Source organism: Gavia stellata, chromosome 18 (assembly GCF_030936135.1).
Source record: "Gavia stellata isolate bGavSte3 chromosome 18, bGavSte3.hap2, whole genome shotgun sequence".
Lineage (NCBI taxonomy): Eukaryota > Metazoa > Chordata > Aves > Gaviiformes > Gaviidae > Gavia > Gavia stellata.
Window position 1 is genome coordinate 150,764 of NC_082611.1, and position 14,297 is coordinate 165,060.

The 14,297-nt window shown below is 47.8% G+C and overlaps 2 protein-coding genes across 5 annotated transcripts in view; one reads left to right on the plus strand and one right to left on the minus strand.

Moving 5' to 3' along the window:
- The first annotated feature begins 263 nt into the window (after positions 1-263).
- LOC132318629 (basic proline-rich protein-like) lies at positions 264-1,780 on the plus strand. Its single transcript, XM_059826563.1, is given in 6 exon segments — positions 264-461; positions 620-787; positions 790-1,032; positions 1,034-1,165; positions 1,167-1,225; positions 1,696-1,780. Coding segments are annotated over 6 exon segments (885 nt in total).
- Positions 1,781-7,350: 5,570 nt separating this feature from the next.
- Positions 7,351-14,297, minus strand: part of UNKL (unk like zinc finger) — a 57,670-nt gene continuing 50,723 nt past the window's right edge. For 3 of the 4 annotated variants that reach the window (XM_059826189.1, XM_059826188.1, XM_059826190.1), the window contains 2 exons: positions 13,544-13,798; positions 7,351-11,316 (listed from right to left, as the gene is read on the minus strand). In XM_059826189.1, the coding sequence (XP_059682172.1) occupies positions 11,164-11,316; positions 13,544-13,798 (408 nt within the window). In that variant the 3' untranslated portion in view covers positions 7,351-11,163. The remainder of the gene's footprint in view (positions 11,317-13,543; positions 13,799-14,297) is intronic. The other variant, XM_059826191.1, reaches the window with a different exon arrangement.

Here is a 14,297-nt window from a genome sequence, read left to right on the forward strand (position 1 = left end):
CCTGCCCCGCAGCCTATGACGCAGCTCTGCGGGAGACAGCCAGGTGCCTCGTGAATGAGGCCCTGGGCAAGGCTTTCACTGGGAGCCGGGGACCCAGGCAGCAGCCGGCGCCGCAGCGGGACCTGGCACAAAGCATGGATGTGGCAACGGCAGCAAGAACACCTGCAGCACCTCGGGACAACGAGTCTCCCTTGGCTGGAGAGCCTGAGGGAGAGGCCAGCACAGCCCCTCTCGTCCCCACGGCATGCCAGGATGGAGAAAACATGGCTTCTCCCATGTCTGGAGACCATCAAGGAGAGGCCAGCACAGCCATTGTCTCCCTGGTAGCGCACAAGGATGAAGTGGCTTCTTCAATGCCTCAAAACCCTGCAGCAGACGCGGGCACACCCCACTTTGCCCCAGCAGCGGACAACGAAAGAGACCCAGTGGCTTCTCCCTTGGCTCGGGACCCTCGGCAACAGGTGAGCCAGGCACGTGTGGTCAGCAGCGGGCATCCCGGGGTGCCAGAGGCAGACGCAGTGCCCAGGCTGTGTGCGGCAGGGAGATGCCTGGTGCTCTCCGTGTCATCCCGCTGACATCCCTTCCCTCCCCTACCTGTGCTCTTGCTCTCCCCATGCAGGTGGCTTCAGAGCACAGAGTACGTCCCCTAGTCAAGCACTGCCATGGCAAGGGTAGGCCTGGCCCGGCTGTCCCAGTGAGCGTCACCCAGGCCAGGCCAGCAGCACTGCGCGCACAGGGGCTGGCCGTACCCTGGCCACCCCTCCCTGGGGAAAGCCCTCAGTGGCGAGTGGTAGGCAGGAGCTTCCCCATCGCCCGCCCAGCCCCTTGCCTACAGCTCTCCTTCCCCCACAGGCATGGCCGCCCTCCCGCACACCCCAGCTCGACAGTGATGGCCCTCCTTCTTCAGGAGGACGCTCAGGGCTCTGCACACAGCTTTCCACTGTACCTGCATCACGGGACAGCAAGAGGAACAGCGCCCCGCTGCCAGCACCATGTGGCTCTCCGAAGATGGCAGCTGGCCCTGAGCCTGCACAGCATCCAGAAGGAGCGGCAAGGGGAGGCACACGAGGGATGGGTGCATGGACAGCGCCCCAGGCATTCAGCTGCCCTGAGGACATTCTACTGCCAGCCTCTGCTCGGCTGTGGAAGCTTTCTGAGGCCAATAAAAGATGACAATTTTCCCCCAGTGCTCGTCAGTGCCTGTTCCATCTCAGGAGAAAGACAGGCAAGCAGAGCTGGAGAGCCCCTGTGCTCCCTCTTCTCCAGGCTGAGCAGAGCCTACGCCCTTGGCCTCTGCCCATGCCCCTGGTGCTCCAGCTCCCAACCAGCTGGCGCCTCCGCTGGCCTCGCTCCACCGTGGCTGTGTCTGCCGGGACCCGGGCAGCCCCAGCCCGCAGCCAGTGCCCAGCACAGCCTCCCCTGGGCCCAGCGGCGCAGAGGAACCCCTTCCCCACGGTGCCACCCACGCCCTTGCAGCACAGCCCGGGCTGCAGGCCTGTCCTTGCTGCCTGGGCACGCTGCCCACCCCTATGCGCCTTGGCCTCCGGGGCCTTTCCCACAGCCACTGCTGCTATCCAGCCACCCGGCCCTGGCACTCGGCAGAGGCGCCCCCCACCCTCGGGGCCACCAGCGCCTGGGACGTTCGTGGTCCAAAAGGGACGCCCTGCCCCGCTCACCTTTTCTCCCTCGCTGCAGCCTGGCCATGCTCCGTGACCACTCTGCCCCTCCCACGGCTCACACCAACCCCACCACGGCCACCGGAGCAGGGCAGCACCAGTAGCAGCCCCTTTACAGGGAGGGGCCATTACCACCAGCCTCACTGGCTCCACCTGGGGCTCCTCCAGCCCCAGCCCCCCCCCCCCCCAGCTGGAAGGAGCCCAGCAGGAACAGGGGGCCATCGCCCCACCCTCACAGTGTGTCACCTCCTCCCCCGGGCTCTGTCACAGCCCCTCACCCAGTGCAAAGAGAGCACAAAGGCAGCCGGGAGTGCAAAGGAGATGGCGAGTGTTTATTCTATCATACACATACCCAGTCCCGGGAGCCAGTCTGCTTCGGGACTCTGGGTCCCCATCACTCCCCCTGCCCTGGGACACCTCGGCAGTCGTTTCGGGAGCCACACTCATCACCCAGCAGGGAACAGACTGTCAGTCGGTCTACCGGCTCCTGGGCAGAGGTGAAGGCCGCCGAAGAGGAGGAGCGGGGTGCGGGACGCTAGAAGCCGGGGGAGGGTGGCGTGAGAAAAGCGGCAGCCGGCTGGGCAGCGGAGGTGTAGCGAGAAAGCGTGAGGCAGGACTGGGCCAGCGACAGAAAGACAGGGAGCCCAACAGGGATGGAGAAAGAAGCGGCAGGCAGACAGGAAGAGAGGCAGCAGAAAGAGGGAGAGGGAGCGGGACAGGGACTGACAAAGAAGGACGGGGAGCAGGACAGAGATGCAGAAAAAAACCCAGGATGGGCAGCATAACAGAGAGGGAGGAAAAAAGAGAGACAGAGAGAGAGAGAAAAAGAGAAAGACAAAAAAGCAACAAAGAACAGGGCAGGGAGGGAGGAATGAAACAACAGGGACAGGGAGCCGGGACAACAAATGATGGGGGGTGGGTTGGATAGGGACACAGCACAAACCAAACTACATAGCTACACACGGTCTGTAGGGCTGTTTCACACATTTTCTCTATCACAGCTTCTGCGCAGCATCTTTTAGCCTTTCTTAAATACGTCATCCCAGAGGCACTACCAGCATTGCTGATGGGCTCAGCTTTGACCAGCAGCAGATCCATCTCCGAGCTGGAACTGGCTGCATCCAACACGGGGGCAACTCCTGGTGCCTTCTCACAGAACCCAGCCCTGCAGCCCCTACCCGCCCCAGCTACCAAGACAATACAACAGCCAGCTGCTACAGGGCAAAAAGGGGGGATTGAAGAATAGGGAAAGGGAGCCACAGAGAGAGACAGAGGCAGGGCGGAAGAAAAAGAAAATAGCAATGGGCTACAGGCCAGAGAGGAGGAAGGGACCGGGAAGCAGACTGAGAGAGATGGAGAAGAGCAAAGAATAGCGATGGGCCACAGGGCAGAGAGGGAGGAGTTAAAAAAAGGGGACAGTGAGGTGGACAGAGAAAGACTGAGAAATACCAAAAAACCTCGATGAGCTAAAAGGGCAGAGACAGAGGAAATAAAGAACAAGGACAGGGAGCCAGACAGAGAGAGAACGGTAAAGGGAAAAAACAGGCTATAGGACAAAGAGGGAAGAAATTAAAACACAGGGACAGGGACCTGTAATGAGAAAATCTAAGACAGAAAAAGTATATCTAGAATACAGGGCAGGGAGAGAGGAATTTAAAAACAGGGACATGGTGCCAAACAGAGAGAGGTGTGTGGGGGGGTGGGAATTGTGAAGGGCTAAAAGGCAGGCAGGGAGGAATTAAAAAAAATTGGGACAGGAAGACAGACAGATAGACGGAGAAAGACAAAAATAGTGATGGGCTGCAGGACCGAGACAGAGGATGAAAAAAAGAGTGACGGGGAACAGGGCAGAAGTGCAGAGAGAAGGAGAAGATGGAGAGGTAGAATGACAGGGAGAGAGGGAGAGGTACAGGGAAGCGGAAAAAATTACAGCAGTAAGAGAAAGAGAAAGGGGGGAGGGGCAAGGAGGGACTGGGATGCAGAAGAGGGGCGACAGGGCCCCAGGACTCACCGCAGCTCCTGCTATGGGAGCTGCTGGGAGAATTTGACAGTTCAGATGCGCCTTTCTCTGTCTCTCTCTCCCCCTCCCTTCTTCCTCTGTGGCTCTGGTCGCTCGACTGTTGTCCACCTAAAAGAACAGATTGGCATCTTACAGCCCTTACAACAAGACGCTTCCCAGATACATAGCCTCACATGCGCACACACTCCCTAACAGTCCCATGCTTTTGGTTACGCGTAGAGACCCTGCCGTGCATGCTGGTGATCGGCTCTGCTGAGGACCATGCTAAGAGGGATCCTTCCTCACCCGGAGAGGCAGGCTGTCTCCTGTCTGCAGCTGGAAGCAACGGCCGGCTGGATCCCCTGGGTTTTATTCTTCAGCCACTTTACCTTTTTCTGGCCTCTCCAGCTTTAGCCGCGGCAGCTCCTACCCACAGTCAGTAAGCCCTCCAGCTGTTCCTTTCACCCAAGCTGCTAGGAGGATGAGGGCAACGGCAAGCCACACAAACCTGAGCCAGATGCGTGAACAACATCCCCGGAGACGAACCGACAACGACTCCTCAGTGCTGCCTCTGGGAGAAGGAAAAAACAAGCAATTGTTATCCCTAGCAATTACGGTAGCTCTCCTCAGGCAGGAAGCCCTCCTGCTGCAGGTGCTCCTGGAGCCGCTGCTCTTTCCCCAAACTCATGCTAATGGCACCTGCATTTATGGAGAATAAAGTGTATTCAAGGGCCAGCTCTCTGCTGTGAGGACAGGGCTCAGGGGCAGTCTGTGGCTGCGGGACAGGCTTCAGGGTAGGTGCTGGAGCTGGGGGCAGCTGCAGAGGGTGAGCAGAGCTGGAGGAGTTTTTTTCAGTTGGGGAGGCACCCAGCACCTTTTCCAGGGGGTGGGAAGGCCTCCAGGTACCTGGAGGGGTGGGGGCAGCCATCTCCTGCCCCTCTTCCTGCTTCCTCTCCACCAGCTCTCCAAAAACGCTTGGAAGCTGCCTCGATGGGGCCTGATTCCAACTGACTGTCAACCTGTTGCACTGGTCGGTTGGAAACATCCTTGCAGCTTGCCGGCACTCTCAGGAAGGCATGTCCCAGCAGCACCATCCCCTTGCCACCAGGAAGCTCATCAGGAAGGCATGTCCCAGGTTGCCACCATCGTGACAGGGCTTGGGGGCGGCCTGGGGCTACGGGACAGGCTTCAGGGGAGGTGCCGGCGCTGGGGGCAGCTGCACGGGGGGCAGCTGCGGGGCCGGGGGAGGCTCGGGGGGAGGTCTGGTGAGTTGGGGGGGCAGCCGGGGGCTGCGCCTGGGCGGGTGTCCGCCTCCTTCCCCTCTGCCCTTCCACCAGCCCTCGCCTGGCTCCCGGGGGCTGCCCGGACCCGGCCCGCCTCCAGCGGAGCGGGAGCCTGCCGCAGCGGGCGGTTCGCAGCCTCCCGCCCCGCCACCCCCGGGCGGGCAGGAGACACCCCCGAAGGCGCCCAAGGCCTCGCGCCTCACCGGCGGCCTCGGCCCTCGCTTACCGTCGGGAGGCGGCGGCAGCAGCACTGCCGCACGCCTGCCTGGCACCGGCGCCGCGCCCAGCACCCGCCGACAGCGCGCACGTCGGGCGGCAGCGGCGTTTCCTCACCGGGCGGCAGCAACGAGCGCGGCGGCAGCACCTCGCAGGCACCGCAGCCGCGCACCCGCGGCGCTCCGCCTGCAGTACCGACGTGTGTTCGCCAGACGGCAGCAGTGAGCACGGGCGAGCGCCCCGCCGCGCATGCGCAATGCCCAAGCTGCCGTACCGCATTTTGGTTACCAGGCGGTAGCTGTGCGTGCGTGTCACTGCGCATGCGTAGCGTTCGACGTGCAGTACCATCTTTTGGTCGCCTGCTCGAGCTGCAAGAACAGTGGCGCGCGCCACCGCGCATGCGTTCCACAGGCGCGGCCACAGCGCTTGTTGGGAAGCGGCTGCAGCTGTACGCGCGCAGGAAACCACACGAAAACGGCAAAAACCCGGTACCTCGTGCCGTGCCATGGCGGCCGCAAGGAGTACGCTGTGCCGCATGTGCCGGAGAGCAATGTAGCTGCTCGGCAGCTGAGTTCACAAAAGGTCCACCTCCCGGCACGCACGGGCAAACACAGCGCGGCCGCCCCGAAGGTGAGTCCGGGTCCCGGCCCGCTCGGGGGACCAGCGTGGCCCGCTGGAAGCCCTGCGCCGCAGGACTACAACAGCCGGCATGTTGCGAGAGGAAGCCCGCCCTGCTTTCTGACCCTGTGGGGACACCGTTCCCCCTTCCTCCGCCGATGCACCCGGAAGCCCCGCCGAGCCCCCGGTGGAGCCCTGCCCCCGGGGCACAGGGGCAGTCTTCCCTGGAGCCGCGCTGGGGTGGTCGGCCAGTCGCTTGGTCGGCTCCTGGAGCGGTGGGCTGCAGGCTGGGGCACAGAAAGGCGAAGGAGGGCCCTGGGGCAAATCGAACCGAAAAAAGCTGATGGTGGGGAACACCAAAACGCAGCCAGAAAACTGTGGGAGGGGAGAAAGCTAAGCAGAGAACTTTGTTGCCCACTGCAGGACAAACACGGGGCCTTGAAGCTCACCAGAAGGCACATGGAGGGCTCGAGGGGCAGCCCAAAATGAGAACTGAGGGTTCTGGGGCACACTGAAACAGAAATGGGCCACAGGGTGCCTCAGAATGTCCCCAAAATCTGAGGACATCAGAAAGCAAAACAGGGGACCCCATGGTGTACATAGATGAAAAAGGTGATTCCTGCAGGGCAAGTGCAAGGCCCTGGGGTGGGAAGTGGAAGACCGTAAGGCATGTGTCTCTACAGCTTTATCACCACTCTACTTGGGACTAAGTCACCATGTAAGACTCCGTGGGTGCATGTCTTCCCCTTCCACCTTGTTGGGATTTCTCCCACCGCTCTATCCTCACCTTCATTATTGAATTTCTCATGCAAGGACAGCATGTAAGCTGAGACTTTTTAGTAACCGACTTGAATTTACTTGCCTTGCCAGATGTGCAGTAGCTGCTGGGGGAAAAAAAAAAAGTCTGAAAAAGTCGTGGGCATTACCAGGAGGGATATGGATGATGGTACAAGAAGCTCCAGAAAACCTTGGTGAATCGACATCCTCAGTACTGTATGCTGCCACATTCTCTGCATTTTATGAAGGACAAAGTTTTGAGTTAGAAAGGTACAAAGCTACCATCTTGTATAAGGTGAGCCTAAATAGGCTGCAGTTTCTAATATCCCTAACACTGGAGGATATGAGAGGCATGGACTGCAGAAAGAGGCGAGACTTATGTGCTCCTCCTAAACAGCATCTCCTGTTGCCGCTGTTAGGGACAGAAAGAATACTGGTATAGACTTATGACAGTAGCTCCAGCCCAGTAGGATGTTTCGTATGTTCTTAGGACATGTAGTACAGAGAAGAATGGAATGGAAAAGTGATTATGATTTAATTACTTTGACAGCCTCTGTCTTGTGGACCGTTCTGCTGAATCACTTTTTTTGTATCGCAGTTAGACCTCTTTCTCCCCTGAAACAGTAAATGCCGATCCCAGTGGTTGAAACCCTGAAATGATTAGGAATGCCATAATTAGATTGCAGAGGAAAACATATCTGTAAATTTTTGAGTCTTTAAACACAGTATAGCTCAGAAATAAAGATCAAAATTTTATTTCCATGTTGGTAATAAAAATAATTCCATGACTTCTGTAAACCATTGCATAAATGCTATAGTGTAGAAAAGTTTTAACAAGTGTTAACAATTTTAAACAGTTCACTACAAGTAAATGAGTATGCATTATAAATAATGTTTTGTATTAACAAGTTTCATTCACAAAATCATTTCTGTCTGTATACTCAAAACATTAACAGCTTACATAAATTAATATGAGTAAAAATTCCATATTTATTTAGGGTCTGATGATGACCACAGTTACACAAGCATAGTGTGACAGTAATAGTATTACTACCTATATTTAATACTAGGATACTCTGAATGGCAATATAGAACAAAACAAGTATGTCTTTCATAATCTGCTATTTAAAGAAGACTAATAATAAGCCTATAACATGCAGCTTGGGATCTATCTGTAATTAGCATACTTCCGGTTAAATTACAGCTCCTAACTGTAAAGACCCTGAGAAATCACAATTTTAATCTATTATTCCCCAGGCTAAAATAATTGTGACAACATAATGGCATTCGCATTAAAAATTATATTCTTACATAAATTAACACAGAACTTGTCAAATACCAAAATGAATCTTGAAAATCTATTTATGTATTTTGTGAATTCAGCAAATTACCGTAGTCTCTCTAAAATATAATTTTAATGTATCCAGTGTATTTCTAGATAGTGTATATAGTACAAGGATGAATGCTTAAAAAGGTCAGGTTTCACTTCTGACTATTTCCAAATAGTTGTCCCTAGTCAACAGCATATATTTTATTATCCTCCATTTTAAAATACTGGTGTAAAAGTACGTATTTATTTGGTTTTGCAGTTGACTTGCTTTAATAAGATACAGAAAACTTTGCTTGTAATTCCTCACAAAAAGAATTTTGTGAAGAACAACTATATTATTTTCATGTGACGTCTGTGTATGATGATGTATTGTTCAAGTGATTACCTAAGGATTCGTCTATAATTCTAGCAAGCTGCCCAGTCTGAGAATTTCACGCATAGGTACCTTTCTTTGGTATGTGTTTTTTCCTTCTCCACAAAATGGTTTGTTGATAGTTTTGAAATGTGTCTGTAAGTCAGCACCAAAGAAACTTACAGGGAGCACCTGCAAAATTTTCAGTACTGATATTACTTTAGGACACACATTATTTTCAAGATTCATCATTATAAAAAACCCAAACATACAACTTTAAAAAGCAACAGACTAAACATATGAGTTCATTTCCTCTAAAAATGCAGCACATATAAACTATGAATGTCTATGTGATGATTCACACTGCAAGTGATGTTTACATTCTTTTTTTGTTGGTGTTGCGAGATTAGGAAAATCACCTGTTACTACCAAAAAAAAAAAAGGAGGACCAAAAAATAGCCTTAGGACACAGGCAAATGCACTAAAATTCACATGAAGAACTATAAACTTTGACAAGACAGCACAAAACCACACTTCTGTATCTTGTGGGTAACAAATGTCACACAGCTGCATATGGGCAGCACAATGTGGCCTAAGCTGGTTTCTTCTAAAATACCAAAGCAAAAATTTGCACTAAGATTTTTCTAAACGTTTTTGTGAGCACAGTGGTTGCAGAATACTGTTCCACAACAGATAAATACAGTAAACCGGTGTCCAAAATAACTGCTTGTTTGAAAAATACGTAACATAATTTCAAACTATAATTACATGTTATTAAAAAAACCCACAAAACCCCGACGTAACTAAATTTGCTTTAGGTCCAAAATACTGTTAAGGGTCAAAAATCACTGTTTGTCATAGACCGCACAGGTGCAAAAAATACATTAATACCTACAGCCAAACTTGGTGACCCAAGTTCCTTTTTTTAAAAGTTCAAAGCTGGCTATGCCTTTAAAAGGGGAATATCTTATTTTAGGGCAGAAAAGTGTGTTTGAAGATGCAAATACAGTCCAATTTTATACTTTTCTCAGTACAAATGTTTTAGAGAAACTGTGTTAAAGTCAACAAAATCACATTATTAAACCCAACTTTGGTCTTTAAAGTGATCTTCAAACAAAATTTTGAAACAGAAGCAAGTAGAAATGTATTTAATATTTTATCCTACTTCTCCCTTCCCAAAAGGTCTCCAATGTTCCTGCAGATTGACATGTCTTAGGAAAGCAGGGACAAATCTGTACATTTAGTTCTCACAGAAAATGCGTAATGATACTTTGCTAACACAAGCCTTTGTACAAGGAACGCTAAAACCCAAATGAGATAGTGATTTCAGTATTATTGGCTTGGGCCTTTTATTTAATGCTGACACAGTTCTAAAAAGCTCTATTTTCAACAATAATAACTTTCGTATACAGCTTGGTTTTTGTTTTAGTATGACTGAACTTCAAATAGATTAACTCTTCGCTGCCTGTGTGAACTCACTTTTTGTACTGAATACAGTAATACGGAGATAGAAATCATGTAACACAGTAGTAGGTCATTTCAATCTAAGTTGTACTAGTGTCACACCTGAATTTAACAGAAAAAGGAGTAATGCAGGCAATTATTCCATGTAAGAAAAGTAAAAATATACAGTGTTAACATGCAGTAATTAATTAACTTCTCCTGAATTACATGTTCCCAACTACCAGGATGAAGTAAGGATATTACCACCTTTTAAAGGAATCACTGTGTCAAAGTGCCATTGCCTGATTACATGCTTAAATAATTTTGTAGTTCCTTTCAAACAAGAATTACTTCATTCCTGAAAAAAAGAGTATTTTAAATATTTATAAAAGCAAGGGACATATTCTAGTTATTGTCAAGTGGTTCAATACAAAATTAAGCAATAGAAATTATTTGCAAAATTCTTTTTTTATGTCTTCTGCCATTTTATAGGATATTGGGCATAGGCACTTGGTAATATTATATAGATCATATCTGCTCCCGATGAGTACCACACAGGTTAGGAGATGTACAAATCCTTTGAGACTACAAACATCCAAACTGAGGGAAATATGCAAATGCACAGTCATTTACTAAAACTGATCTGTTTCACAAAATTGAAAACATGTATTGGAATATGAAAGCATATGTGCCTCACTGTTTTTGTCTCCGCTGGTACATTTATAAATACTACAGTATGCAGTTAACTTATAAATTGTAAAAAACCTAGGTAAGTTGTCATTTCTATTTAATCATACTGTGATTTAACAGTAAAACCATGTGAAATATTTTACATTCACAGTACACATATAACACGTCATATTATTGCATGTTAAAAAATAAACATAAGACCTAGAAAGCAGCTTGAAGCAATTTACAACGTATCTTCTAACAAAACACAATCATTAAAAAGTGCTTTTATATTAATCAGAGTTTTTCAAACATCCAAGTAAACATAGTGTTAGACTGATTCCAAAATACTGGCTCTGGTGTTCCACGCACAACAGACATGGCAAAAGGACCATCAGTACTGTTGAGTGTGTAGTTACTCTGTCTACGTATCCGTCTTCTGTTAATAACAGGTATAAACACTTCATTCAGGCATTTATACAAAGTGATTACAGTGCAAATGAACCTAAGTAGCTTGTGCACTAGGAATGTAAGTAGAAGTCAGAAAAGGCTGCGATGGGATTGGGGGAGAATGAAAGAACCTCAAGACTATAGAACCTCATCAAATGACTGAAGTTGATATGTAACGGTGAGCAAGCCTTCTTCTCTATCTTAAAGCAACTAACTTTCTCACATCAAAATGGAAATCAGTCTAGCACTACTAAATGGATTAATTATGAGTGATATAGTTCTTATACAAAATACAAAACCATAAAATTATTTAATCCATGAACATGATATATGAGTACTATGCCTATATGTTACCACAGATTTTTTTTTTTCTTGCAGCAGGGACATTCTTGTGCAGCTGCACAGTGATCACAAAGTACATAATGTTGACATGGATTCAGGATAATGCTACGATCACCTTCCTGACATACGATACACTTCTTCGACTGAAGCTGAAAAATCACCTGTAAAAAGATTATTGTACTCAGTAAAAATGATTCCAAAGTATACAGTTGCGTTCTAGCAACTTTACACTTAGCTGTCCTGAATAAACTTCTAATGTAACAACACAAAGGACAATGTTTTTGTATGACAGATAGCTGAATTGAGGGTCATAAGATCAGAGAACATGCAACCTTTAAAGTAGCACCTGGTGGAGTATAGATGCTTTAAGAAAGGAAAATACCTATGCTTAAACTTCTGTACCGAAATTTTCCTGCGTAATTGGGATGAGTGAGGCAAACAAGCAAAAACAAACAAAAGAGGAAATAAGCCTTTTTCATTGTCATATACTCCCTCATTTTGCCATTTCAAACCACTGTTACATCTTCTTGTGCCGTGGGAGATGTTCGCATTAGGACAAAATGTAAGCATCCCAGATGTGTGATACTTGAATAAAGCTACTGATACAGACTTTGGGGAGGATGTCACAACTGCAAATAAATGTCTCCATGTGATAAGCCGTATCAACCCTATTAAGGAACAAGAAGAACTGAAAAGCATCTAAAAGCCATGTTAATTTTTGAAGAACAAGACGTGGTTCGGACTAAGAGAAGAACCCAGAATGCTACGTGTGGCACTGCCTAAGACAGCAACTTTCTCCTGGCAGGAAGAGCTAGGTGAGAAGAGGCCACAGTAGTAAAGGAAACCTGAGAAACTGAGGAGCTGGAAAAGGTGGTAATGGTTCTGATCATTCCAGCCTCGCCGAAATGACTTCCATTCCAGGATGTAATGACTTTTTTGGTAAGAGATCCCAAGACTCTTTTGCTCCTTTTTAAAATCCCTCAGGAGAAAAACAATAGTGGTCCCTAATCCAGTGCAGAATCCTGTAAATGTACTCGGTAACAGGAGCCTGGTAACTAGCAAGTCTCATCCTCGTCCACCTACTTTATTGAAAAAGACTTATATTATGTTTTAAACTCTTCTAAAGAGAGCCTGGCTTTTTTTTCAAGGCTGTAGTGCATACTGATACAGATGGCACTGGACAGGAGGTACACTGACACAGAGAAGATACTGCTGAACTCAAACAGGTACTAGAGTATGGCAGACTGTCCCAGTAGTGAAAGGAAGTATTTTTTTTTTTTTGCCTAGACAGTCCCATCACAGTCAAAACAAAACAGCAAGACTTGATGTCATATGTGGTGTCACAGTTGTTGTCCAGTGAGGTTTGAAGTATGGTGCTTAGAGCAGGGCATAGGGCATGGTCATTATTATCTTCCTTGATGTGCTCAGAGGAGTGGCACCTGATATTCCCAGCTTTGAGAACCCTGAGAAATGCCCTCAATCTGGCAGTGAAAGAGCATCCTAAATTTTGGCAGAAGCTGAGTCTGGATTTGAGAGAAGGCGAAATACAGCAATATGCCACTAAGGTGATTCAGGGACTGAAGCATCTGACATATGACAAGAGGCTGAAAGACCTGGGATTGTTTAGCCTTGAGAAGAGATGGCATCTTACCGCTGTGTATAAAAACCTGATGGGAGGGAGTAAACCAGATAGGGACAGACTCTTCTCAGTGGTATCCAGTGGAAGAAGAGGCAACATCCACAAATTAAAATACAGAAAATTCTACATAGACATAAGAAAAAACTTTTCTTACTGTGAGGGTGGTCAAAAACTGAAAAAGGTTGCCCACAGAGGTGGTGGACTTCCCATCCTTGTAGATACTCAAAACACTACCAGGCAAGGCCCTGAGCAACCTGCTTGAGTTGACCCTGCTTTGAGCAGGAGGTTGGACTGGATGATCTCCAGAGGCCCCTTCTAATGTCAATGATTTTATGCTCCAAGTCTGTACTGGCCTCTCTGACTACAGAAACTCCTAGCAGGGAACCTCACCACCTACCTTCTAAACAAGTGAAAAACATGTAACTATTTTCATTTATTTAGGGCAACTATTTTTAGTTATTTAGGTAGTGCCCAAAATGTTGGGGGTAAAAGCTGCCTTTAAATCTTTTTTTTAAACACCCTAAGAATTCTTGTGAATCACTTGTAATTTGTTCTGATAGCTGATCAAAAACTTCGAAGAATCCATTAGGTTGAGAAATCTGAGCCATCCTCTATTTCAGAAAAGAAAGACTTAACGCTGAGAGCAATGTTGCTCTTTGAAATGAAACCTGGCATAAATATGACATTGAAGGTTATTGAGCTGCCAGTTCCAGTTAATCAAAAATAGTTATGCAGATGAAGAAACTCACCTCATCTATTGTTTCTAAATCTAAATGCAGCCGATTTTGTAAGGAGCGAAGCTTTGGCAAGGGTATCTTTTCTATATCTCCATGGTTTTTCATATAAGGTAATGTAGTAGATAGACAAGCAGCTAATTGCACCTTCAGCTTTTTTAATTTATTTTCCACTTCCTCCTTCTTCTGAAGAGCGAGTTGTTTGTCCGCATCTGCGATGTTAGCACGTTCTTTTGCTTCTTGAGCCTCTTTCTGCCATGCATCACATGCCTGGGAGAAAGAGATTTCCAAAATATAAGACTTTTTTTTTTTTTTTAAATTAACAACAAGAGCAAATTCAAAAGCCTTCAAAGATTCAGGTGATCTCCAATTTTCAATATAACAATGCATTTACTGTCAGTTTAACCTTTCTCCCTACTTATCCTATCTTCTAATTAACAACTCTTCTTGTTTTGTCTTAATGTAATTTTTAGGTATGTCACTCTTATTTGTCTGTAAACAGCCAGAAGCCTTTTTGGAGATCTATACATGGAACACATTTTAAATTTTAAACCCATAATTTAATGTCAAGAGACATGAAAAACTATCAAAATTTAGTACAGCTACTTAGCTATGCCTTGTCACAGAGAGAACAACATGAGGGCAAGGAAAGGACTACAGAAAATGCGCTAGACTGGCAGTTATCAACAACCTCAGTTTGACTGCTGAGATGGCTAGGTACTGTCCAGGTACACTATACAACCACAGCTGCTGGCAAGGCTCTACTTTT